At 34.9% G+C, this 24479-nt stretch overlaps 1 protein-coding gene and 1 pseudogene across 1 annotated transcript; both read left to right on the top strand.

Moving 5' to 3' along the window:
• The first annotated feature begins 19138 nt into the window (after positions 1-19138).
• Positions 19139-20127, top strand: LOC113774158 (annotated as a pseudogene).
• Positions 20128-20929: 802 nt separating this feature from the next.
• On the top strand, positions 20930-24138 carry LOC113774157 (serine/threonine-protein kinase SAPK3-like). Its single transcript, XM_027318725.1, has 6 exons — positions 20930-21131; positions 22950-23051; positions 23218-23346; positions 23455-23547; positions 23921-24005; positions 24105-24138. The coding sequence occupies exons 2-6, from the start codon at positions 22983-22985 to the stop codon at positions 24116-24118; spliced, it is 390 nt and encodes a 129-aa protein (XP_027174526.1). The 5' UTR covers positions 20930-21131; positions 22950-22982; the 3' UTR covers positions 24119-24138.
• Positions 24139-24479: the final 341 nt, after the last annotated feature.

Genomic DNA, 24479 nt, shown 5'->3' with positions numbered 1-24479 from the left:
CTAGTTAGGGTGAGAACTGGACTGAGTGGTCTTCATGAAAGTTGTAGATACTTGTCTTAGCTTCGAAATGGTATAAATTTCATTCTAATCCGATAAGGGTAGCTTCAGTTATGGATATTGTACCGAAAGGTGTTAAACGGAACTTTTATATGTTAACTGCGATCGTCGCGGAAAAGTTACGCTTGAGGGAATGAATTCCGGTTTCTAGAGTTTAATTGGGGGTTTTTCTAATGGTGGCTTTTAAGCTTCTAATTAGCTTTGATTGAGGGATATTGTGGCCTAATTGGATGCATTTTATTGCTTATTAACCGTATGTGTGAATGGTGATATATTGTAGGTTGGAAATGAAGCATTTATGGGGAAATGCTGTCCGAACTTTGAGAATGCATGATTGCTTTGAGTTTGTGATTTAGGGCTTGGACTCGGGCAAGGTAATGGTTTATGATGGATGGTTTTTGAGCCGTGGAGGTGAGTGACCCTCAACTATTTCCTAAGTACTTTTGAAATGTTTCTTGCATTATTTACTCGATTGCATATCATGCGTGCTTGCATGTGAGTTCATGATATGATTTGGCTTTAATGAGTTCTTGGGGAGTCTTGTGCTGAACACCAACGTCTCCACCCTGTTCATTGTTCATGACATGATCTGGAGCACCAACGTTGCTCCCCCCTATTGTTTAACGTTAAGTGATCTATTTGAGCGTTGGGTGTTTAAGTGCAATGATTTCACTGGCTCACCAGAGCAATAAACGTATATTTGATCACTGATTCATGACATCATTGAAATGAACTATTGAGAAATTGATTTGATGACTGCTTTTATTGGTTACTCACTGAGTTTCTATCTCACCCCAAAAATATTTTATTCCCCTCCACAGGGCTCATGGCGAAGGAAGGCTTGTAGTACTTATTCACGTGACTGGATGGCATATATCTTGTACAGTTTGGATTTGGAATCATTTTATGTATAGTTGGGAATTGTTTCCGCTTCGCTTATGATATGTAATTATTGGAGAATTTGATGTAATATTTGAGATTTATATTGTAATTTGTTTGAGGACTATAGGGAGTGAGTGAGTCTCGACGAGAGCTGGGCAGGCGGCCCGCCGAACCCTCTGGTTCGCCTTAGGGGGAGGTGGGGCTGTCACAAAAAACATATTCCGAATGGTCACTACTTTCATTTTTTTTCAAGGGTACGAGTTTCGGCCAAATTTCAGCTTATATACCTTCACGAAAGAAAACTCGAATACCATAGACAATCCAAATTCAATTCGATCTCAAATCTTCGCTCAAGTCGCGAGTACACACGCCTAACCCTCGAGTGAAAATTTGGGCAGCATGCCCTTTGTATTTAGCTATTTTCCAGCTATTTATGACTTCATTATTTTTCTCAACTCAGCCCAAATTCACACATAAGCAATCTTAACAACAATAGCCTTTCAACTAGGCTCAATTTTATCCAAACACAAGGAAATTCTAGCAATACAACCATCAAAATCAAAGCTGGAAACCAATTTTAAAGACGAATGGCTAAGTAACAGGTTTGACATCTTCTGGCGTTTTGGTCACAGCTAAAGCTATGCTTATTGGATTGGGGTAAATTTTATGGTGTTTCGAAACTAAGATAGAGAGTTACATTTACTATGAAGACATCAACACCCAGTTCGTGCATTTTCAAGATAAAAATGTGGAATCTCAGAGAAATCAGAAAGCTGCCTGTGAAATAGGGTTTTTGGCAGTCAGGGGTATTTTACTCATTTCACATGCTACAGTGCTCCGATTGAGCTAAACATTTACAGGCAGATTGTTAATCCATTCCCTACAACTTTCATGTTTTGAGCAAGACCTGATTCAACCTCTATCATGGGCAAATATGTAGGTCAGAAACAGGCCAGATTCATCATCAAAGTTGGAAATTCACTTCTACTCTAATAATTTATATTCTAGCTCAATACTATCAAGTTCTATATCATCAAAACCATCAATTACTAGCTCGATACCATTAATTACTAGGTAGACAATCATAATCAAAGCTAAAAATGCAAACCCTAGCTAACCCTTCCATTATATCATCCAAAACTGAATCATTAACCATCAAAATTCCAGATTAAGAACTTCTATCCCCAACTTTAGCAAAATTAACAAGAGTAAAGCAAATTCAAGCATGATACCTTCCCAAAACCCCTTGTAAGTGAGAAACAAACCACTTTCTCTCCAAATTTTCAGCACCCCAAGTCTTCCAAGCACTAAAAGGGAAAGGTTAATCGGTTTAGTTTCGTCGACTCCGCTCAAACAAGCTTGATTGAAGATGGAAGTTGCTGGTTTCTCTCTTGTTTGTTTTTCTCTCTTGAAGCTCGGCCACAAGAAGAAAATGGAGCAGAATGGAAGCCAAGAGAAAGGTAAAAAGAAGGAAAATTGGTTTAGTCAAAGTTGATTTTGATTTCTGCCAAGTGTCGCCATAAGATTCCATCTCATTTTTTTTTCTTTTCCTCTCTTTTATTAGTCAATAATTTCGGCTGTTTGGAGGAGATATTTAGGGCTAATTTTGCTGAAATAAAAGTAAGAAGATTAAAGTAATAAAGTAGTGTTCAAATGGTGCACTCAATCAGTAGCGAACGGCACCTGTCGGTTCAAACCAATTTTCCTTAAATCGCGCATACTAGGGTTTTAACTTATGATTCACTAACTTATTATTATTACTTCTAATCACACACTTTCTCTTATCTAAAACTCACTCTTAATCACCAAATTGAGTACACACTCCACACCGATTATTCACTCTACCAAAAGACGGAAAACCCTAATTTATGATAACAAGAAAACGAAAGGAAAAACCCTTGATTCTATGTTTAATTGCAATTATTGAGGGGGTAAATGAGTAGTAACCTATTATAAAATAATGGATTCCAAATAAAAGGGAATTTTTAAGAAAATATAAGGGATTTTACAAGTCCTCACAATCACACTACAAAAATGCACAAAAAAAAAACCACACCAAAACCCTAGTTTGCACAAATACCCTAACTTATGCCCTTCATTTAGAAAAATCATAACTGGAGTTATGAATATGAAATATTCATACAAATTGGTTTGTTAAAAACTAGACTTCAAATACTAATAATTTTTAGAAGACATCTCAAAGAGATTTAGTTCATAAGTTGGTCCAAATTGAGCCATAAACTACTACAACATTCCTATGTTTACTTGTGCAGGGCAGAATTTTCAGTCAACTTTGCCAATTTCCTAGAATTTATAGACATCGAATCAAACTCTGAATTTTATACCATAGGAAGCCCTATGAGTCTAGTTTCAAACGCAACAAACGGAACTCAATTCCGACTTTCCTATACGAAGTTATAGCCAATTTCCCAAAGCTGCGCAGAGCCTCCTGCGAAAATTTCTAGATTTTCTAACAATTTGAAATTATGAAACTTTTCTTAACAAAATTTACTCCCTTGACTCAAATTCAACCATTAAAATAACTAGGAATCTAAGGCAAGTAAGTTCAAATAAGAGCTATAAAGACAAGTAAAATTCCGGGGTCTCACATGATCTCAGTCATTAATTAAAAATCTCGACCATTAAAAGCTCTCTACGATTACATCTGCAATAGCAAAAAATTTGAATCCCAACTATACATGTTTGCTAATTATGTTGTTTATTTTATATAAAAGTCATGGATGAGTAAATAGGTGTATCATATGACAAAAGCATGGATCTAATTATGTGACTTGTACAGAATTGGACGAATCTAAAAATATCATTGTTGTTTAGACTAATTCTATTTTGCATCCTTTAACTTATATTCGATTCTCACTTTTTGTAATTTAATTTTAATCTTTGAAAAATTGTACTCTAACCTCTCAAATTCGTGTTATTTGAGTCCAATTATTGATACGTGAGCGCAAAGCTAATGGAAGCAAGAAACATGTGTAGAATGGGGGAACACTGCTAAACTAGAGTTCGGGATTATGGATGGCAAGATATATGTAGATGTATACTTGAGAGGCATTCCTATATTTTTGCAGGGGATAATACTACAAATCTCGCTTGAATTTTTTCTTAATATCACTTAGTACCCTTAAAATTTTAAAAATAATCACTTACCTCCTTAACTTTTGTTATTTGTGTAACAAAATTTTAAAAAATCCTAAACTAACTTTTTCTCATTTTGCTAAATAAGAATACTCCTAAACCACTTTGTTTACTACAAGAAAAATCACTCCGTAATAAATAATCTCTAATAGTACCACCATATGACAAAGGTATAGTCCATAAAAATATAAATTTCAAAAATAAAAAAGATATTTGTAAAGAAACACACTAGTGCCAATTTAATTCTATATGCTTCAAACCAATTTACTATAAACATTATATAGTCTTCCAAAAAATGAATAAGAAAAAATATTGGAAAAAGGGTAAGAGAAGAAAGTGACTTTTGTTTTTTCTTTTTGAATTTTTTGAGCTCTATTTATTTGATACGTGAATTGTGTATCAAGTATAGTCTTTTTACAATGACTAAGGGATGTAAGTAATATTTTTAACACCTAAGGGTTGCTAAGTGATATTAGGAGAAATCTCAAGGGAGGCTTTTGATATTATCCCCTTTTGTAAAAATATTTGGGGGACTAAAAGTAAAATATTCACAAGGATATAAATGAAAACATTTAGAATTTTAAATGGATATGAAAGAATTTTTAAAATCATGCAAGGGCAATATCTAATTTCTACAAGGATATATGTGACATATTTACAATTATTTAGGGAACATAGAAGAGTTTTCAAAATCTTAGGAGTGGTGCAGGAAGAGGCATTCGATAGTGCGGGGAAGAGTAGCAATTGCACATTAATGAGACGACTAATTCTATTTTGGGCCCCTAAATTGGACACCATGAGTTCAATTTTAAATACACTGTGCTACCAATTCTTAAATTTGTCTCATTTGAGTCCAATCTTTAGCACCACACACAATTTGTGAGTACAGCAGTTGCACATGAGTAATAGGATCGAAGTAGAAAAGGGAAAGTTTTCCTCTTCTTCCGAATAAATTGTTCTCATGTATCGGATCTTAGGGATATAAAGAAACACAATTGGTCAAAAATGTAAAGGAGAGCCAATAACAAAAAATTGGAATATTTAGGATTTCAACTGGAACCTTATGAGCATAAACAAATCCAAATCTTACGTCTGAAAGAAGACCCCTTCAGATATACCAAACATCAAATTAGTGATGCGGAATTAGTACTTTACATTTGGATGATCTGCACCACGTATTGCCATTGGAGTGATGCTCATTGCACTTTTTTTTTTTTTGTGTTCCAATCTATATTATGTAGATTGCAAGCTTTTCCAATGGGTTGACTCGAATAAATTTTCCAAAATGCAAGGAGCTAATGAACAGGTTGTTGAACTCCAAAGGCAACGAAAGATAATAAAATATCTAAGGTACAGTTGAAGAACCACAATGTGTTACTGCTGGTAACGGTCTACTCAGTCACACTTTTGGTTGTTCCTTTTTTTTTTCCCAACAAAAGCAAGAGATGAAGAATGTCGAGATTCTGAAAATTGGAATATGAAGATTCCTCACTTCCATCAGTTTTTCTTGTGGTATTAATGATTGAATTCAAATGGTATATATCTCAGAGTTCAAGATATAATGTATCAAAATTTGAAGTTTAAGGTCTAAAATGAGAATTGGATACAAGTTAGGAAGTGCAAATTGGGACTAGTGTTTTAACTAGTATTGCTGCGCTCGCATATTGTATGCACGCTCCTTACTTCCATTAGTCTAACAATTGGACCCAAATAAGATGGATCTAAAATGTTAGGGTAAAATGTATCAAAATTGGAGTTCACATTGAGTATAGGTACAAGCAAGGAGGTGCAAAGTCAAATTAGTCCCTTGCAAATTGTGGTGAGGAATATAATGGATAACAGTTACTAATTTTAGCCAGTTCACACTAATGCGATCATTCTTTCATTGAAGCCAGTATTGACTTCATATCATAAACACTTGGCAAGAAGGACAATGCTAATAAAGATCTGATACAGGATCAGATAGGAAGTATTTAAGTGAAAGGTGGATATTTTTATAATACAAGGAAAACCGAAATGTGGAATACCCAAACTTGGGAGAAATTGGCAACCAAGTGCAAGAGAATCACCAATGCTAGAACTGAGAAAATTCCAAGATTATGATGAATTGTAAAATCATTTTTCAAAAGGGTAGATTGTGATGTGTGCTTCCAGCAAGAGAAATCTCCGCATTTGCAAAATGCAAGCTTGACGACCTCGCTTTTTGCAAATGTGAGGTATAACTGAATTTACTGAGTTCTCATTCATATTTCAGCAAAAAGGACAGCATTTTCTCATTTGTGGTTGCTGACTTTTGTTACAGAAGATGACAAATCTTTGTTAAAGAGAAACTTGAATTATTCAGTCGATATAATTGATAATTGTCAGAAAAAGGAGGAAGAAATACATTCTCTTGCTTGGAACAGAAGGCCTGCCCTCCTTGCATTTGAAAAATGTGAACTCTCAGAGCTCGCATTCCAAAAGTGCGAGGACCCCCTCCGGTGGAAGCCGCCACAACAAACAATCCTTTTGCGGAAAGATTTTTTAAATCCATCATAATCTGGGGATTTGCTCTGCTAGAACTGCATGTTGCAAGTTTTGGCCCATTCCTGGATTAGATAGAGCTTAAAACCAGTAAATATGTTGCAACAATCGGTTTTCAACACACCATTATTTCATTGTAGTTAGCAAATTCTTTGATGGTTCAGAAATGGCTTTTGGCCAAGTACGGGTATAGGTGCTTTTGTAGCCAGAATTGAAAAATAGAACTATGACACTAATCTATTTGACAAAAGTAGCAATAGTAGGTTCATAGTGGAACTGTATATTATCATTGCAATTGCAACAACAAACTTGTAACGTTTAAGGGGTAAAACCATTGATTTAAATGATCTCCGGAAGAGATATGTACATTTGGCCCTGTAGAGAAAAAATCACTAGATCCTTCAAGGTAACAGATGCTTTGAATATGTGAGCATCTCAGGAGCTAGACTTGTGGCATCTCTTTTTTCTTGCTCTTAGAACTTTAATAAATGGACTGCAACTTCCACGTCCCATCTGTTACAGGAAGGAGGCTGAAAAGAAGATCAAGAAAAATACGTCGATGATAAATACTACTTTGGAAAGTTAGTAGATCCGCTATTTATTTGTGGAGCTGCAAAATATACCTGCACTATTTTTGCCCCCTCTATTCTGCCCTTAAAGTAGAATGACTTTTTCACGTCATCAGTGTTTTCAAGTCCTTGAAATATTAGGTTCATATTTGCCAAAATTCACTGCTTAAACAATTTTTTTCCCTCCAAACTTTTCTAGTCTTAAATGAAGAGTTTTTTTGTTTATCCACAAGCGTCCAAGGAAAGCAATCTGACAACAGCAAACAACATATTTGAAATATTTTGTGTATCTATTGGGAAACCACTAGGTAACTACAATATCATATGAAAGAGACTGTGACTCAAACAATGAAAAAGAAAAGCAACAAGTAAGATATCAAGCAGAAAAAAGTGTTTTTGAAAGTAGTCCTGGAGAAATATTTACAGCTCTAAGAGTGACACAAATCAAGTTATTTTAAATAGTCATCATATGTGAGTGATTTCAGAATTCTTCTCAATGATGATAAATTGATGGTGCACTTAGTAAATGGATAAAGAAAGGATGATGAGAACATGAAGATCCGGATCCCCTTCAAGTCCAAGGAAATTCATTTTACAAGTCTTCACATTCTAATAATGGTTGATGGTGCAATCGAACTTAGGAATTATTGAAAATTCGAACCCGTGTCAAGATTATTTCTTGTTATCGTTTATTTAATTGAGTTTCCAGCAATGTTAGTTGTTAATTAGACTAAGCTTGGAGTCGAAGTTAAGTCATTAGTTAGAAAGAATGACGGCTAGATCATGTGACCAAATTTGAGCCGAATTAGGGTTTTAGGAAAGTACTTAATTATTTTCAATTTTGTTTAGGATTTTGAGTCATGTAAGGCTATAAATAGCCAACCTTATGCAACTTTTCAAGGGAGGGGTGATTATAAATAAAATTGTGAGAATTCTTTCTCTTTCTTATTCCTTGGGAACGTTCCTTGATACAAAGTGAGTCGTGCCTCCTTTGTTCAAGTTTTGGCTTATCAATTCAAAATTACATTGAATTGTGGTGTCATTCTACCAACAACTCTTGGTTCACTAATTTGTTAGGTTGTGGGTCGAGATTAAATTCAAGGTTCACACTTCGAGGGTTAGAGGGGTCAAGGTTTTTCCATCAACTTCGATCCATAACCTGATCAAGATAGATTTTCCGCTACCTGATCAAATCGATTCTTCAAGATAGGTTTTTGCTGGATTGAGTTCGCATCAATTGATATCAAAGTTTCGACTCTTGATCCAGGTTAATATCCTTTTCTTTTCTTATTTTTCTCTTTGTTCTTCTACCAAACCCTACCAATTCAAAAAAAAAAATTCTGTTCATCGTTCTAGGGTTTGAATTTTGTGTGATCGCCTTTGTTATCGTTTGTTCAATTCTTGTTTCTTGTTGAGTAATCTTTGTTTGTGTTTTAATTGAGAACAAAAGCATACTGTTCATATACTATTCACAGTATTGTTCATGTACTGTAGTGATACTGTTCATCATACTGTAGCAACACTATTCATCCGAAATTTTTATTTTTTGGCATACCTTGTGTTTGTCTGTTGTTGTTTTTGAATCTTGTAGTTAGTTTGGCATTTTCTTGAAATTCTTGGATTGCATAGTTGGGTTCTTGAAGATCTTGATACAAAGGTTTCCAAATCTTGAAATAGTAGAAACCCTAGTTTTCAATGTTCAACTTGAGCATTCGAGCTGTTTAATTCTTGAATTCTTGATTTGAAAAAAAGGCAGAGAATAACAAAATCAGTTGTGATCCGTGAAAAAAAAAACTTCAAACGAATGAAAAAATAGCCTTTGAGTTGGAACTAAGAAGTAGCTCACAAAATTGGAAACCTAATTTGATTTGGATTGTTGCCAAAATCTGGTCACATAAATTCTTATCCAATTTGGTTTGTTAAGCCGCCTGACACACTTAGGAAAGCTCTTTAAAATAACATCTTACTTTCCAAAAGTGAATCCAAGAATCAATTGATCTAAGTTTCCAAATTCCAGTCAAGTACAATTCTGATTACAATTGTGATTAGAAGCAATAATAATAAGTTAGTGAATGGTAAGTAAAAACTCTAGTATGTGCGAAATAAGGAAAATCGGGTTGAACCGATGTGTACCGTTTGTTACCGATTGAGTGCACCACTTGCACACGACTTTATTACCTTAATCTCCTCACTTTGCTTCAGTTGATTAATTCTAAAATATCTCTTGAATTAGCCATAATTTTTTACCAAAAGAAATAAGAGAAAACTCTAGAAAAGCCAAGTGTCGCGAACCCGTTGGAAGTTGGACTTGACCAAGTCTTACTTAACTTTACTAAAACCAACAATTGACCAAATCATCTTCATATTTTCCTTCTAGTGGCCGGCTGTTTTGAGGAAAAAAAAAACAAGAGAGAAGAAGGAAAAAACAAAAGCAAGGTAGAAAGGTTGGATATTGGACCTTTGACCAAGACTAGTTTAATCTTTGTCTTAGAAGCAAATTTGACCACAACACTTCATTCTTTTCTTATCTCTTGACCGAACCATAGGGAGCACAAAACCTCTTCATTCTTCCCTTGAAGCTGGCCGAACCTCAAGAGGAGCAAAACCAAGCAAGCTAAGTTCATTTTTCCTTTGATTTCCTTCACCAAATCTTGAGAGATTTCTTTTAATTACCAAAATTTATTCCGATTAGGGGTTGAAATCCATTTCTCAAGTATGAAATGAGGTGCAATTAACAAGGAAAGTTAGGCAACCAAGAAACGCATCAAGAGAGGTTTAATCCTTTGGAAACCAAGATTCAAAATGAAGGTCTAATGTTCAAAGAGACCTTGTTTCCAACCATGAAATCAAACTTAAAACGAACTAATAATCTCAAAGGAAAGTTAAAAGTTCTTAAATGAGCATTTTGTTTGAAACCAGAAAATTCCAACTTTTTGCGATACCACTTTGAAAAATCATAACTCGAGTTCTGTAAGTCCAAAAATTGGAAACTTTATACCATTGGAAACTAGATTCAATGTACTAAAACTCTCTAGAAGAAAATTTTCCCAGATTTAAATCCAAAATCATTCAAATTTGAGCTCAAATTCACTGTTCCAGACAGAACAGAGCAAAACAGGCTTGCAATTTCAGTAAACTTTGGAAAATTGGAAAAATTCATAAAAATAGAATCAGTCCTTGACATTTATACCATTGAAAGAACTCTAAGTCTAGTTTCAAATGCAACAAACAGGACTCAATTTGGACCTTTCTACACCAATATACAACAGTTTTAGGAAAGCTGATTTTTGGAACCTGTTTCACGAAATTTCCAGTTTTTGACACAGTTTCAAAATCTGGTCATAACTAAAGCTACACAACTCAAAATTTAGCGTGATTTGTGGCGTTGAAAATTAGATTCAAAATGATAAAAATCACTAGAAGGAACTGTCTTTAAATTCTTTTTTCAAGATAAGTGAAAACGAGCTACAAACTGCAGCCACACTTGTTTCTCGGATGAACACTGTGAGGAAAATTAGTCAACTTTTCCGGTTCACTACGGCTCATAGAAAATTAACTAGAAGGTGCATTTTATACCATTGGAAAGCCCTCGGAGTATAGTTTCATATGCCACAAACGGCACTTGATTTTTGACTCCTAGACGACAAGTTATGGGCTGAAACGTACACACTGGTTTGGCAACCTGGTCAGCAATTTTCCAGATTTTCTTCCTTACTTTAACCTAACTTTCACTCAACCAAATGAAATGCTTTTAAGGAGATAATTGACACACATAAACACCAACATATAACAAGCATTTTGGCACCAAAATAACCACAAAATTCGAAATTAGCATGAAGGAAATAATCAGCAGAAATTTCGGACAGAATGCTCCTTTCTCTCTTCAACTTTTCTTTTCAACGCTCACTACCAAAACCAAGATTTCATTCACAAAAACAGCAACCAAACAAGCAATTCCTCAAGGCCACTACCTAAAAGCTACCTCAAGGCATCTACCAAGTGTCAAGGTTCTTAGAACCCATCAACAACCCAATGTTTAACTAGTTAAAACTAACTAAACTAACCATAAGTTAGGAGGAAAAATGAGAGCTTTGGAGTGTTACTTTACTTCTAAGAGATGAAGACCAAACCACTAGTGTTTAAGCTCTAAACCACCAAGGTTCCTTCCTCCTTCAAGTCTCCCTTCAAGCTCGAGTGATATGCCAAGGAAGTGAGCAAGATTGGAGTGTGTTTTTGGAGCAAAAGTGGAAGGAATGCTAGCTGAAATTTTGGTGAGGAAATGAGGAAGAGTGGCCGGCCAAGAAGGGAGAGGAAAGAGAGGGTTTGTGTGGGTTGTTGGTGAAGTGATGGAGTGAAAGGAAGACATGACATAAAGGTTCTTTTGGTGCAAAAAGTCAACTAATGAATAGTGGGCCATTAGTGCTCCTAATTCAGTTTAATTCAACTCACTCACCTTTAATTCCTCAATTAACTTTTCTTAGTCTACTATTGATCATCCTTAATTCTCCAAGATCACTGCACTCTCGGACCGAATTTTACCTCAAAAAAACATGTATTCACTAATTCTCACTAGTTGAGCCGTAGAAAATTTAAATTTTAAAACAAATGTGCTAAAATATAATTTGGGATAATGTACAATGTAATTGTAATTAAAATGGATAAAATAACTTAATTTGAGCAAATAAATAATTAAATAAGCCAGTAAGGTAAATAAAAATAAGTAAACTAAAAAAAATTCGGGTCCTCATAGTGAGAACGCTTTTTTGTCTTCTGACAATCTTAACTTTGCTTTGTTTAGTGTTTATTGTCTTATACAAGTTAAACAAGGTGAAGTAAAGATGGTTTGGACATGCATCATTTCCAAACCTTTTGATGGATTGATGATCTTTTGAGGAGTTACAAATTTCTACCGTTAATCTATGGCAAAGTGCTCTGCCTTAGTAGGCCAGTCTCTTACATTGGAACAGAGTTACCTTTTGAATGCTTTTGAAGCTGAAATTACTTCTTTAAAATCTGATTTTTGTGTTTGTTCTATTGGTTTGCATTGTGTTAATAGTCCTAGTGTAGTTTTGAGTTCTTATGAGTCGTTTAAGTCGTGTGATTATTGTGTTAGTAGTTGTGATGCATGTTCATTTAGTAATTCTAGTGAGTCTAGTAAGTTTTGGGGTTGTGATAAGAGTCTTCGAATGACGCATGGCATCCAAGTCTTTCCTACTTGTTATAAATTAGGGGAGTTTAGTACTATAATTCTTTCACTCCTACTTATACCTTGTTCCTTGTCTTTGACCTAGACATCGACTCGCGGCCAAATCATTTTCATAGGGAAGGGAGTGATAGCGATATTCAAGCTGATCTTTGGCAAATGGAGCATGTACAATGGTTCATGTTCATGATCAAATTGAGTTGGCGACATGCTTCTTGCATTGCATTTATCAAGACATTCCCCGAGTTACTCCTTTGTAAGCAAGTACTCAATTTGAGGACAAATCATTTTTCAAGAGGAGACAAATGATATGAACATGAAGATCCGGATCCCCTTCAAGTCCAAGAAAATTTGTTTTACAAGTCTTCACATTCTAATGATGGTTGAAGGTGCAATCGGGCTCAAGAATCATTGCAGATCCGAATCCGTGTCATGATTATTTCTTGTTATCATTTATTTAATTGAGTTTCCAGCAGTGTTAGTTGTTAATTAGAGTAAGTTTGGAGTCTAAGTTAAGTCGTTAGCTAGAAAGAATAACGGCTAGGTCATGTGACCAAAAATGAGCCAAATTAGGGTTTTAGGAAAGTAGTTAATTGTTTCCAAATTTGTTTAGAATTTTGAGTCATGTAAGACTATAACTAGCCAACCTTGTACAACTTTTTAAGCCAAGGGTGATTATGAATAAAATTGTGAGAGTTCTTTCTCTTTCTTGTTCCTTGGGAATTTCTCTTGATACAAAGTGAGTCGTGTCTCCTTTGTTCAAGTTTTGGCTTATCCATTGAAAATCACGTTGAATTGTGGCGTCATTCTACCAACAACTCTTGATTTGCTATTTCGTTAGGTTGTGGATCCAGATTAAATTCAAGATTCACATCTCAGGGGTTAAAGGGGTCGAGAATTTTCCATCAACTTTGTTCCATAACCTAATCAAGATAGATCCTTCCACTAACTGTGCAATTCGTTTCTTCAAGAGCGGGAGCTTGGGGATTCGGGTTTGCATCAAAGGATCATTCAAACCCCTCCAGTAAGTGAAAATACCGAAACATAATGATCAAAATAAACGTTTACTTGCTTGTTAATGGGATGTATAGGACAACGATCTAGAACCCCTACTTAATGATTGATAAGGACCTTCAAATTGTTAGCTCCATATCGGTCTAGTTCCTCCTTAAGTCTCCTAAGTGACATTTCAACAGATTCTCTGCATTGCTGCATTTCAATCATCTATAAGGTCTCAATATCCACGAAATATATAGGAACCTCCTTGAAATTTTCACATTTTTGCTAGACTAGTTGGTGAAGACTAGGCAAGTGATCACTGGAGAGATTCCATTCCACAATGTTTACACTCTAATTTCAAAAATTTGAGATGGAGGAACTTACATTCAATCATCTCCTAGTTTCGATCCTCAAGAACTACTGAAGATAATTTGGGAATCACAAGATTCACTAGACTTCCAATTGTAGAAATATGATCCCCCTGCAAGAAGAAATTTGATAGAGACAACTACTTAAGACTCGAGGGGAAATCAAATTCACTAACATTAAGACTCTTACCACGGTACAAAATCCTAAGTGCCTCCAACTTGTTTAACTCTTCCAATCTTCGAATATTATTGCAATTCATGGAATCATTTCCTACTTTTGAAAAGATGCATATCAATTTTCGAAGATATGGAAACCTTCTCGTTATTGCTTCTGCATGTTCCTTACAAGAAAGAGATAGCTATTAAGTAACAATTTTGTCCAATATTTGGATGACATTTTATGTTACTTTTAGTCATTTTTGCAATGTTATAAGAAGAAAATGGTCCATTTTGGTTAGAATTGATTCTAAATACTACTTGGCACTTAAATGTGATTTTTTTTAAAATCCCTGACAGGATTCCTGGAGGGATTCAAGGTAAAAGCAGTGCAAGTTGCACAAAACAAGGGCAGTGAATCCCTTCAAGAATCCTTGGTCGGACTCTTGGCCAGATTGAATCCAGTCACCTCTTGAAACATTGTGGTTGATTATGTGTTAATTGATTGAGGACAAGCAACGATTCAAGTGTTGGAGACTTGATAAGTGACTATTTTATACTATATTTGGAGACATATTGTGTTACTTTTAGTCACTTTTGCAATGTTATAAGAAGAAAATGGTCCATTTTGATTAGAATTGATTCTAAATGCAACTTACTGGTTGAATGAGAATTTTGTCCCTTTGCTATAGGACTTCGAAACTAACATGATCATTGGACAAGAAACAAGCTTGCAATATGTTGGTTGAAGTCTACAGTTCGCAAAGTTGGAAGTTTCAAAGGTGGCTTGACTCACATGAGCAAGAAATTGGAAAACTTGTCAGTTAAGAAAATTGGACTGAATCCCTTCAAGAATCCCTGACCGAATTCCTGGAGGGATTCGAGGCAAAAGTAGAGCAAGTTGCACAAAACAAGGGAAGTGAATCCCTTCAAGAACCCCTGGTTAGATTCTTGGCTAGATTGAATCCAGTCAAGTATCTGTGGTTGGATTCATGGAGCGATTCTGGTCAAAATTATCAACTGCAAATTGCGCAACTGGGATTCAACTCCATTATTTCACTTCTTTTGAGAGAGGAATTTGCAAACTTTTTAGCTGTAAATAAGAGGATCTAGAACCACCTTTTTGACCAATCTTTCTCTATATAAACACGAGTTGCAAGAGTCAAAGGAAGTTTAGGGAGTGCAAGAGCACACTACAAAAATGTAGCTCTTATATTTTCTTAGTTTTAGGTTAGTATAGTCTAGTTTAGGTAGTAATATGTGTCATTCACTCTTGTATATTGGCTAGACTAGGATGAAGATGGAGATAAAGAAGAAAGGGACAAAACTCATGTGACAAGAAGTCTTTCTTCTCCAACTCTTTATCTTTTGTATTGGATTTTTATGTGTGGGTAACAAACAAGTTTTGGATTTGTATTTCATTATGTATACCTAAAGTTTCATACCTTGGGTTTTGGTTGAACTTTCTATCATTATATTGTGTTGATTTTTTGATTATTTGACGCTATTTTTTTGAGCAAGTTTTGTATTAAATGATTATTGTTTACTGCAATAGCCAAGGAAGCTCAAAGATATACTATTATTGATCCCAATACTCAAACAATAAAGGACAGAGATCCTACAGAGTCATATGCTGCCTTTCTGAAACACAACCATGAACTTCTCTGACCCGCTCTATTCTCTCATTTACTGACCCATGAAACAAACCACTTGAATAAGCGCTTTCTACCTCTGGATTATAGCGCTTAAAATTTCTTTTGTTTTTTTTGCAATTTTTCTTATTCTCATCAGTCTTTTTTGGTTTTACGAAGAAGCTTAAAATGAAATGGATGAGGAAAAAACTCACAAGAAAACCTCCTCTAAAGGATTTACAGTGTGAAGAAATACCACTACATGATCACGTCATCCGACTATTAAGCAAGAGAAATTCTTTGCAGATAATAAGGATAGCAACATTTGATAGACCAAGTAGTTTAAATTTGTGGAAATAGTCCTTAAAAAAATGAAGCATTGGCTAAATGGTAAAATCTAGATCACTTGTTCCAACAAACTAAGCGATAAGAGTGCAATCTATAAAATCAAAATTACTAACATGATAACAGGATGCATAGCACTCCAAGGATCAACTTAAAGTTCTGATGATACGAAATCCCCTTTTGACGATGGACAAGGACCTTCAAATGCTTAGTTTCATATCTAATTTTCTCCACCTCCTTAAGTCTTCTGACTAATTCTTCATATATATATCTCCACACCTCTACACTTCAATTATATGAAGGTAGTAATGTCTACAAAAAATGATGAAGATTAGGCAAGTGGTCATAGGCACTCCATTTGACAATCTTTAAGTTGTCCGATTTCAAGATTTTGATTTCAAGGAACTCGCCAATCTTGCTTCTTCCATTGCATAATTGTCAAAAGCTTAGAAAGTGCTGATGAAATTCTAGTTAAATACCTCATTCTTCAGAGTCATGACCTTTATCATATGAGGTCTAAACTTGTATTTTTCTCCACATGTTATCAGAATGGTGGTTATTTTGGATGTCACAATGTCAAATGTATACAAAGCACAAACAAGTGTCCATGAGGACACATGCTATTCCAAAATTCTAGCCGTTTGGGGAAAAGAAAATGCACATTTTCAGTTTAAACTACATTTATAGAAGCACATAGAACAACATGATGTCCAAGACATTAAGCTGTTTTTTTAGCAACTCGAAGAAAATATTCCCGCAAATTTATCATTCCAAACATCTGGCAGGCAATCTGATGCGTTCCAAGTGATTTAACTAGCTGCATCAATTTTAGAAGTACTACAATTTTGTACTAATTTCATTCCAGCCAATTTAATCATTTAAAACCGTTAATGAGGCACATCCATGCCATGTTCAAGTTTTGAATGTGAACTCAAAAGCTAATCCAACAAACAACTACTTACATTCAACTCCGCTTCAATCCTTTATATAACTCGAAAATAAACGAATAGGAAAGTGTATATTCCATTTCTCTCCTTTCCAACACAAGCAGTGACACACATGCACTCATATAGACCATTTGCAATACCAAGAAAACTGAGATGGTAATAAAAAGAAAACATTAATCAATAAAAAAAATCCCAAAAACTTAACAGGAATTAGGTAAGGACAAAATGTGGAGGAAGTTAAGACAATGGAATCTTGGATGGAAACGCAACCAAAATATATCAAAATTGGCTTCATAGCTAGAAGGACTATAGAATATGTTTTTTCATCACTAGATGTATATATTCTAATGATATAGTAACATGTTAATGCTTTCTTCTTCCACTTGTGCTAATCTACTTTTTGAATTTGTATAAAAAAACACTACAAGAAATTTGGCCTTTTGTGACAACATTCTCTGTGACAAGAGAGAAAGTTGTCACAATTGAAAACTTTAGTGATGACCTTTAATGTCGTCATACTTGATCGTGGGTTCATCTGTCAACAGTGACAACACGGAATAAGTCGTCACAATATGGATGGCACGCACCTATCCAGTGTGGCGGGAGATCACCATTGTGACGACTGGAAAACATGTTGTCATTGAAACTAGTTGTACAGTGACAACTTGAAATATCGTCACAATATGGTTGCCAGTTCTAAATTAGTGACAACAACTAGTCGTCACTGTTCAAAGCATTTATTCCCATCTCACTTTCACTAATTCTACTATGTCACCCTAATTTTTTCAATATGGCCCATATATTGTAAATAAATTTTATTAATTCTACTATGACACCCTAACTTTTACATTTTGATGCCATATACCACCTTAATTTTTTTAATATGCCCCATGTGCTGTAAATAAATTTTATTAATTTTACTATGACACCCTAAATTTTACATTTTGACCCCATATACCACCTTAATTTTTTCAATATAGCCCATGTGTTGTAAATAAGTTTTATTAATTCTACTATGACACCCTAACTTTTACATTTTAACCCCATATACCACCCTAATTTTTTCTATATGGCCCATATGCTGCAAGTAAAATTAATTAATTATGTTATGACACCCGAACTTTTATATTTTAGCTCCTTATTTGGCAAACTGATCTCATTAACTCTACCATGATACCTTATCTTTTGCAATTTAGCCTCGTATGTGATAAAGAAAGGTTTTGTTAATTCTATTATGGCACCCTATGTTTTTACACTTTAGGTTGTGTTTATCATTAGCAAAATGAGGAAGGTATTGTAAAAAATAATATTTACCTATTTTTTAATTATTCCAAACATAGCTAATACCTTATTATAAAGTTAAAAAAATATCATGAATTCATTATTTAGTTCTTTTGACAACATATGGGAAATTACTGATTAACATAGTTTGAAAATAATGGAAGAGAATAATAAAATTTAATATGAAATTAAGTAAAAATCTTGACAATTCCATGACTGGAATTTGTTATGTATTACAATTTACAATAATCAAATTGTTTATGGTTTATGAATCAGTACATGTATCAAATAGATTTAGTGTTTCATGCATGTATTAGTAAACCATTTTGGTTATTTGATCAACTAGTTTATTATTAACTAGTAAACCAATTGGATGACTGGAGTTTATTATTAATTACAATAGTCACATTGTTTATGGTTTATGAATCGGTACTTGTACCAAAAACATTTAGTGTGTCACGCATGTATTAGCAAACTATTTTGGTTATTTAATCAACTAAACAGTATTGTTAGGTCTTGTCAAACCATAATTCGTCCATAATTACTAAAATTATTAAATTAATACCAAAAATATTTACATCAAAAGATTTTTTTGAATCATAAACATATTTTTAATAAGCTTTTTAGTTTTTGGACATTAATTTTTTGTAGAGATAAAAAAAACCTGTGTTAGTAAACAACATTATCAAAAAACACTAAATTTTCATATTCTAAAGTTTTAATGCAACAAATAAAGTTTTAATACAACTTATGAGCTAAAAACTCAAATTAATAAACAACTTTAATTACACAAAAAACTTTAATAAACAACTTTAATTACTCAAATTAATATACTAGAAAAGGCGTTGTTTTTGTAAAGAAAGGTCCAAATAGTTAGTACAAAAGTCACTTGAAAGCGTTATTTTTTGGCTGAAGCTAAAATGGAAGTGGGAAGCTCAAAATTGGAGTAGAGGCGGGGGAAGCTGAAATTTGGAGCACCGACAAGGGAAGCTAAAAATTGAACAAAATTGAACGAGTAGAGATGGGTAAACAAAAGACACAGAAACGACGTCATTTTAGCAAGAGTTATAACAAAAACACCATAACACTTGGCGTGCTTGGGACATCATTGGTAGCAAGACATTCATCGCACATCTCCAAGAACGCTCGCCAACCCTACGCTGTCTCTAGGTCCGCCGGCCACCAGACCTCCGCCGAGTCTTGGGGTGCTGGTCTCGCTATTTCCCGTATCTCTCGTGTTCCTGGCGGTGGCACTCATCGTGCCGGCCAGGGTGGCTATGGCAACATGTGCTGCGGCGGCCGCATGTTTGCTCCGACCAAGATCTGGCACCGTTGGCACCGCAGGTCCCAGTTAACAAGAAATGGTATGCCGTGGTTTCTGCCATCGCCGCCTCTGCAGTGCCTTCCCTTGTCATGGCCCGCAGCCACCAGATCGAGTCTGTCCTGCAAATCCCCTGTGTGATCTCCGATTCTGCTGAGGCCATGGAGAAAACCTCCAATGCTATCAGTCTTCTCAAGAAAATTGGGGCTTGCCTTGATGCTAAGAAGGCTAAGGACAGCCATGGAGAAAACCTCTAATGCTATCAGTCTTCTCAAGAAAATTGGGGCTTACCTTGATGCTGAGAAGGCTAAGAACAGCCAGGGTATCCGCCCAGGAAAGGGTAAGATGTGTAACAGCCACTACATCTGCAGGAAAGCCCTCTGGTTGTGTATGGTATTGAGGGGGCTAAGCTCGTGAAGGCCTTTCGCAACATTCCTGGAGTCGATATGGCCCACGTGGACCATTTGAATTTGTTGAAACTTGCCCCGGGAGATCACGTTAGGAGGTTTATTGTTTGGATGAAATCAGCATTTGAGAAATTGGTTGAGATTTACAGGTCATTTGATAGAGGATTAAAGCAGTCATCTGGTAAACTTGAGATATTAAAGCATTTCTATAATCTTAAGATATTAACTATATTTGTCAGGCTGCTATTTGAGCTGCAAATTTCTTTTGCATCTGTTACATAGAAACTTTCTTCGAGTGAAGAACATTTAACTATTGAACTTTGATAAAGATATGAGTAGGGTAAGGGCGAATATATACATCAACACTGAAAAGCCGGTATTCATTGCATGCAGTCAATTGGCATCTTAATTTCCATGCCTTGATTGTTAAAATAGTTTGGTTTTACTCTTCTTGCGTTGTTATTAAGATAGTTTGGTTTTACTCTTCTTCTGTTGTTGTTAAGTGGTTAAGTCTATGGCAACCTAGAGATTCTTATGTTATATCTATAGCAAATCCCCGTGTTGGCCACTCTATACAGAGAAAGATAGTTTCCATATGCAACAGTGCTCCTAAGCTGTTTTATTACTTTGAATCTGATACAATTGGCTGCCAATTATGCTTCTAAATGGCATTCTGTTAGCTCGTATCCATTATGTGTAACATTCTTTTGTAATTTGTGGTGGCTGCTTATGGTTCTCATCAATTTTGTTGGCCTGGGTTATAAATGAATGATGGGGCTCAAATCTTTCCTTGTCGAAACTGATATAGTTATTATGATTTTCTTCTATATTTGTTCAAGGAGTTGACATGTAAATTTTTTTTAAAAAAAAATGTTGACATGTATGATGAATCTTGTTAACAGATGCTAGAAAGTTAAGTAAACAGCTGAATGGTGAGGATTGGATGTGGAACAACCTAAATACCTTGTGCTAGGCAATAGGATCTATATTAGGATCAATGATGGGGGAGCAAGTGTATTGCTTTATGCTGTATATTTTTCCTATTTTTTAGTCTTTCTTCGCTGAGTGACTATTTCTGGCTTCTTTCTACTCAGAATGAGACCTTGTGTTTGGATAACTTTCAGTTTTGTGGTTCTTTTTCTTTTTCACCATTTTCTTACTTTTATTTTTTTGCATCAACTGTGGCAGGAAAATAGATTTCTTGTGATGGTGATACGTGATTTGTTAAACCTTTGTGAGATTACAAAAGGCAAAGACAACAAAGCAGTTATTGCAAGTAATATAATGTGAGATGTTAAACTGCATTTTCATTCTGATAGAGTAGGTAGCAGTAACTAGGCATTCTTATGTGATAACTTTATCTCAGTTAACTATTTGCAAATGAAATTTATTCAGGCAAATGACCGTGAACTCCAGTTTTTCCATGGTTGATGGTGATTTTCAAGAAGTTTTGAAGGAAAAATGGTCTGTCAAATCTGGTAAAAGGTAAATTCTGGTGTAACATATTTTGCATCTCCTTCCTGGTGATGTGTGTTTCTGAGGATGATTAAAGACTCAAGTATCATTTGGTTCTTAACATTTTTGGCAATCCATGCTGGTTATCCATCTCAACTATTGCATGAAAATGTAGCCTCTTTAGTTTTGGAGTCTTTATTCAACTAAAATGATATTGTTTACCTTTACATAGCACTGGTAAACATCTTTAGTGCCTAGACTATTGTCTACTGCTTTAATGCCTAAAGGAGTCAGATTTTGTCTACAGCCAAAGTTCATTTCCAAATACTGTTGGACATTTTTAGACTAACTCGAGGCACTAAATAGTTATAATATTATTAAAGCAGTGCCTAGTTTTAATTGTACATAGTTTTAATTGCAGCAAATGATGTGAAAAATTAATAACTGGATTTGTCAAACATTTGAGGTTGTAAGGGTATTTTCTTTTTTTCTTTCAGATAGTCTAAGTAATCAATGGTTGAATGTTCTTGCACTTGATTAATTTTGTTGCAGAAACTCTCTACTTTGCAATGATGTCTACTATTTTCTAACATTTTTTAGTTTGACAATGGTAGTAGTAGCATAAAAGAGTACCATGTTCGAGGCTTTGCAGTTTCCCCCTGATTCTTACGTTAGTCATATCAGATCTGTCAAAATCTTCATCAAGTTTTATCAATCTGCTATATTGAGAAGAATCAAAGTTGTGATGATTAACAAGGATCCTGACAAGTAACAAAATTCTAGGACTTCTTTTTGTGTGCCTAAGATGTTGTCAAATTTAATAGTTTGACGGTCATATTTTGATCAGCTATTGATTTGTTAAATTAAGTGGCGTTTATTAGATCAGCTATTAAATTAAGTGGAGTTCAAGGATGAACACTATCACACACATGAGTTTTCTTGATGAATGGATTCACCTTGTCAAATTTATCTTTTTGAAACTGGTTGGTTCCTTGAACTTTGTGGCTGTTTAGCTTTTCAAATTGTAGAAAACCTATTATCTAGACCTTAGTTTCTGTGCCCTTCTGACCCTAGGAATCCATATTCCAGTTTCCTTATCTTGCATCGAGCCTCCAGTGATGAAGAGTCTAGCTATAAAACTGATAAACGCCTATAAAGTATATATTTTCCATTATATAAGCAGCGAATGTCCTAATAATTGGAGTTAGATTTTGGAAGAAATAACAGCATTTTTAGAGGTGGGGACACCTGGGAAAATTTGTGTGTTATTATCTAGAAGTAGTCCCATTCCTCAAGGTCTGAGTAAAGCATGTTAAAGTAGCGACATGTACTGCTTTTTCATGCTTAATATAAGTGGTACAGGAAGACATTTTTATTCGGCCGAAGTTGGTTGCTAATCGGTAGTTCAAGACTTTGGCACTCAGATTACACTTTTTCTAGAGGGAATGGAATGTGTCCTATTTTCGGCTTCAATTAAATAGAAAAGAGCGCTGTCTTCGAGGTCATAGATGAGAGCTGACAAGATAGAAAATGGAACTAGATTATGAATCAGGATGAGAAACTATTGTTTGTACTTTCAATTTCCTTAGTGGGAGATGTCTGTGATAAAAATCATGGAGCCATGTTTTGAAGCATACTTTTGTCTGCAGGTCGTGCTAACTCCGACACATTTAGCTATTGTGATGGAATATGTTGCTGGTGGAGAGCTCTTTGCAAAAATTTGTAGTGCTGGTAGATTCAATGAAGATGAGGTGTAAACACATGCAAAATATATTTCGTTTGCCTTGATCTCATTTTCTTTTGGCATTGATTTTATAGAGAGATACTTATAGGACGTTTTTTCTTCCAGCAGCTAATATCTAGTGTTAGTTACTGTCATTCAATGGTGAGATATTAGAACTGTTTATTCTTTTTGAGTCCTCTTATTATTATCTCATTGTTCTCTCAATGCAAGAAATCTGTCACAGGGACTTGAAGCTGGAAAACACACTTTTGGATGGGAGTCCAACACCACGTCTTAAAATATGTGATTTTGGTTATTCTAAGGTTACAAATCTTTGCATTTGGAATTAAAAAAAATTGTGATTCAATTGACTTCATATTTTTTTCTGTGGATAATTTGAAATTTTGTTGGTTTCTGGCATTTTCTTGCAGTCCGGTTTGTTGCACTCACAACCCAAATCAGCAGTTGGAACACCAGCATATATTGCACCTGAGGTCCTGTCAAGGAAGGAATATGATGGGAAGGTCTGTATCATCAAAATTCTTGAAGAATTTACTGAGATTCTCTCCCTCTGAGCATTAGTTTCCTCTTCTAGTTAACTCTTCATTGTGATAGTATAATGGAATTTCCTCCCTTTTGTTGTGATATGGTATTACTAGATCGACTAGTATCCCTAACTTGCATCCAAACATAGTCAAAAGTAGTAGTACTATTTCTTCTAAATCAGCAATATGGCTCTTGTCTCAAGTATCTTGTAAACTTTGTGCTAGTGGTTATGCTTGTTCAGTTCATTTCTTCCTGCTTAATAGGCAGGCACTGCTGCCTACTTTCTGCTCATTAAATAGTTTTGTCTCAAGAAGGTCTTCATTCATTTTGTAATTGCTGTCTATTTTCTAGATTGCGGATGTATGGTCCTGTGGTGTGACATTGTACGTGATGTTGGTGGGAGCTTATCATATTGACTTAATTGGATTTTTGTTCAGTATGACTATTCATTCAAATTTAATAGTGTATGCTTGTAATGGCATATTTTTTGACTGAAATCGATTCTAATGCATATGATACATTTCTTTCAATGCAGTACAATGCTATTAAATGCTCTTGAGGAGATGAAAAATGTGACGCCCCGAAAAGTATGAGTGTGAGAACCCGAAAATTTTCAAATTTTCAAGGGTTTATTTTATTTAATCGCCCGCCTTTTCTACATTTTCTTTATTAGAAAAATTCCCCAGATAAAGTTTATGAGCAAAGATAGTTTTAAAATGATTTTTCTAGTATCGGTTAGTTTTTGAGAAATTAAAAGCGTATTTTGGACGTGGGACCCGCTAGTGCGGTAAATGCATTATATTTTTGACAACTTGTTGGAATTTTGTATTAAGTGATATTATTTTACAAGGTGTTAAGATATTTGTATTGGAGAGACAAAAAGATAAGTTTTGAACCAAAAGGTGACAAG

The sequence above is a fragment of the Coffea eugenioides genome, chromosome 6, assembly GCF_003713205.1.
Source record: "Coffea eugenioides isolate CCC68of chromosome 6, Ceug_1.0, whole genome shotgun sequence".
NCBI classification, from domain to species: Eukaryota; Viridiplantae; Streptophyta; class Magnoliopsida; order Gentianales; family Rubiaceae; genus Coffea; species Coffea eugenioides.
This window is presented reverse-complemented; position numbering and strand designations above follow the sequence as displayed.